This window comes from Dreissena polymorpha, chromosome 10 (genome assembly GCF_020536995.1).
Source record: "Dreissena polymorpha isolate Duluth1 chromosome 10, UMN_Dpol_1.0, whole genome shotgun sequence".
Classification (NCBI taxonomy): Eukaryota; Metazoa; Mollusca; class Bivalvia; order Myida; family Dreissenidae; genus Dreissena; species Dreissena polymorpha.
In genome coordinates, this window is record NC_068364.1 from 67,410,113 (window position 1) to 67,413,719 (window position 3,607).

Genomic DNA, 3,607 nt, shown 5'->3' on the forward strand with positions numbered 1-3,607 from the left:
CCTGCGCATCGTAAGCCGTACCACCACCCGAGCGCCGGAGCCGCGCCCGTCGGCTTCGGCTTCCGGTACACCACGTGCGCGGTTTTCAACATGAACATGTACCCGCATGCACAGAGAACACCGGTGGTGCAGACGTACGAGGCGGCCGCAAAGTTGCTTTTCATGTACGTGCAATGGACACACAACCAGGCCAATCGTAAAACTGTTAGAAGTGCTATGTGGAAGCGAAACCGAGAGAAACTAGTGATGAACATTGTGATTAAACATGTTAGAACAGCACGATAAACAGTCTATAAACAATGTGCTTAACATGTGATTGATACAAATGTGATGCAAAGTGAACTTTTAAAGACAGTGCAATCTTTTCTGGGGTTTAGGTGATTGATACTTTGAGAGTATCTTAGATAATTATTTTGACTAATAATTTGTACTTCAAGTATTGTTGTTAGATTAACATTTTGATCAGACTTATTTATACATGTTGCTTAATCATTTTGAGGCCCCCAGAATGTCGCGGTTTTGGCGCGTTAACGGAACGTTGCGCCATTTTATGTAACGTTGTTTTTTTAAGTAACGTCATATCCTATTATTATGTTATTGTTAGTTGAATTAAAGGAACGGTCCTGAACGCAACGTCGTATCACTTACATCGTCTTTACACATAACATATCATATCATAACTTTGACAAGTTAGTAATTCAAGCTGTATGCTGCATAATAAAAGAACTTATAACGTCATAAAACACATTAATATTCAATTAAGTATCAAGCAAAAACTTCTTTCGAGTAGTAAATGCTTTGTGCATATATTTTGCTATAGCAATTACACGCTTTCTGTCATATTCCGACATCATTGTATAAAACAGATTTAAAGTTATATAATGGTTTCAAATAAAATCCATTAAATATTTAAGTCTTATCTCATCATATAACGGGTACAACAAAACAAAATGGAATTTTGCAAAATTACAACATTAACAGTATTTCTATCCTCTGTCTTTATTCATATATCGACCCTTTCCAATTTGTTGTTCGTGGCTTGAATAACGAACATTTGATAACGTCTTATTTAAAATATAAGATAAATCAATATATAGGTATTTCTCGGTATTCAGGAGAGTTTTGAAATATTTATAATTTAGTGCTTTTGGTGATGTTTTGACAAAATCCTGCATCCTTTGGAGAGCACAGTCTTTAATTCTTCTTTTATAGAGATTCATAAAAGCACTGACGTTTCAAATTTCACCGGCTATCCAAGCAAACCCAAATCCATTTTCAAACAAAAATTGTGTCACACACGTTGTCTTGCCGTCGGTTTTTAAGTTACGTCGGATCAGGTAACAGTTTTTCGGATACCTTTGGTCTTTCATTCGAGTCAGCATTGCCCAATATTTAACACAACGCGACATATGAGTTACATTTAATTGAAGCCGTCCACACCTCACTCAGAGCGAGAGAGTTTGGTACATTTCAATATAAACACGCCAGGCATTTGAAAAACCGGGAGTGTACACGCACTAGAGTTTCATTGTAACGAACACGAGTAGCATAAAATTGGGGTCGCCATTTCATCGAATAGTTAAAAAGCATCTTTAGTTTGGAAGTAAAAATAGTTTTTGAAATCTGTATATGGTATCCACAGCCTTCAAAGCTTGTAGACTAAATATTTCATGAACTTTGGTCCATTACAAGGTTGGTGTAAAATAGGCTCCCAGATATTTATAAATCTGCACAACTTCAATTTGTTCACCGTTTTAAAACCACTTTTCATAGGATCTAAGCGGCCTCCGATGCGAAACACTATAAGTGTTTGCTTTCCCACATTATTTTCATCAATAAGGGACCAGAATTGCCGTCCCAGATTAGCATGTGGAGTCCGCACAGGCTAATCAGAGGGGACACTTTCCACTTGTATGATATTTTTAGTTTACAGAGAGTCTCTTCAGCAAAACTCCAGTTAAGTCGGAACGTGTCGTCCCTGACTAGCCTGTGTGTTTACTAAAAATGTCATCTCCTGTCAAGTGTGTAAGCCATTTATATCCGTGATCTTTCATGAACGACATTATTTTGTCTCTGTGTTGATCCGTTTCTATGGTGAAGACATCAATGTCAATATGGTTCCAGTCTATTGACTCCAGGATGTACAATTCCGCACCTTCAACATCCAATGAGAAGTAATCCACCTTTTTAGTTCCAATCACGTACAGAACATCCAAGAGGCTGTAACATTGAACGGTTACGGGTTTGTTGTACGTTTTGTCATTTTTGCTTCTTTCCCTGTTTATTCTGTTCCTGTGCTGTGCAGTCATTACTGCATCTGCACTGGAAATCATTCCGGCGATCGTAAATGTCAAGGACGTATTCGTATATCCTAGGCAACAGTTAATAGCATAACAATTTCTGTTTACAGAAGCTATGAGAGAAAACATGTGTGGAATGGCTTCAATTAAAAGTCCCGTCCAGTTGTTCTTCATTTCAAGGAGTAATGTGTTCGAAAGAAACTGTCCGTCATACGCTCCGATCTCAACAAAAAAACCATTTCTTTTCGACCCAAAGATGTTGCTAATGTATTTGTCTTGCCCATACTGCAAAAAAGAATCTTTGTTACGAAGATTTGAGTGCAAATTGTAACTGCCGTTTCCATGAAACAGAACCCTCTGAATGCGATCGCTCACTGTCCCTGCGCGATCGCTGACTGTCCCTGTGTGATCGCCTACTGTCCCTGCGTGATCGCCTACTGTCCCTGCGTGATCGCCTACTGTCCCATTGTGATCGCCTACTGCCACAGCGTGATCGCTCAATACCCCTGCGTGATCGCCTACTGTTCTTGTGTGATGGCTCACTTTTCCTGCGAGATCCCTCACTGTCTCTGGGGATTTTGAGAATTTGTCTGAAGATAACTTCTCATCTGCATGACAGCCGATTGGGTCCGAGTTCCGTATTGAGCTATACACACTTTCAGGTTTAATACGAAATGCCATCGTTACGACGTAAAAGAGAAATGCACAAGTACAGAATCCCGCAATAAACGGCTTCAAGTCGGTGCGCAACGTTTTCGCAAACATTTTTAATTAACCAAAACGTTCAAATGCGCAAGTGTACCACAGTTAACACACTTAATACATTTGATTAATTCCATACAGTTCAGCAAAAAATGGATTTGTGATAGTGTTTAAAACAGAAAATCGAAACGCTTGATCCGCGTCTATTTGCTAGCAACTTGTGTTTCATTATTCAACGTTCTTCTATTTCCGCCTAGCACCGCCTGACGATCGAAGTAAGATCGAAGTCTTTCAACTACTATTGATTAAATTAGCTCAATGGGTTATGTCCCAATCGATAGAAATGATCATTTAAAATATAAATCCGTATCAAATAATGTACATTTGTTTAGGTTATTTAAGTCATTTTTCTATACTTTGTGTGTATTTTAAAATCATAAACATTTATTTTTAAGAGAAACTTAAGAATAGTAAGATTTTTTTTCCATAAATCCCATGAATACAATTGTAACTTCAATTATTCTGGGTTAAGCTTTCTCTCATCTACCGAAATTACTCTAATTTTTCGGACACTTAAAAATGTAATATTTTTGTGTCGGAAAATT

The 3,607-nt window shown here is 38.0% G+C and overlaps 1 protein-coding gene across 1 annotated transcript; it reads right to left on the bottom strand.

Moving 5' to 3' along the window:
- Positions 1-1,574: 1,574 nt before the first annotated feature.
- On the bottom strand, positions 1,575-2,981 carry LOC127849195 (uncharacterized). The gene has a single exon (XM_052381915.1). The coding sequence runs from the start codon at positions 2,979-2,981 to the stop codon at positions 1,983-1,985; it is 999 nt and encodes a 332-aa protein (XP_052237875.1). The 3' UTR covers positions 1,575-1,982.
- Between the last annotated feature and the right edge of the window lie 626 nt (positions 2,982-3,607).

What these genes read in the sequence shown, in the direction of transcription:
- LOC127849195 (XM_052381915.1), bottom strand. Translation starts at nt 2,981, where the DNA reads ATGGCATTTCGTATTAAACCTGAAAGTGTGTATAGCTCAATACGGAAC.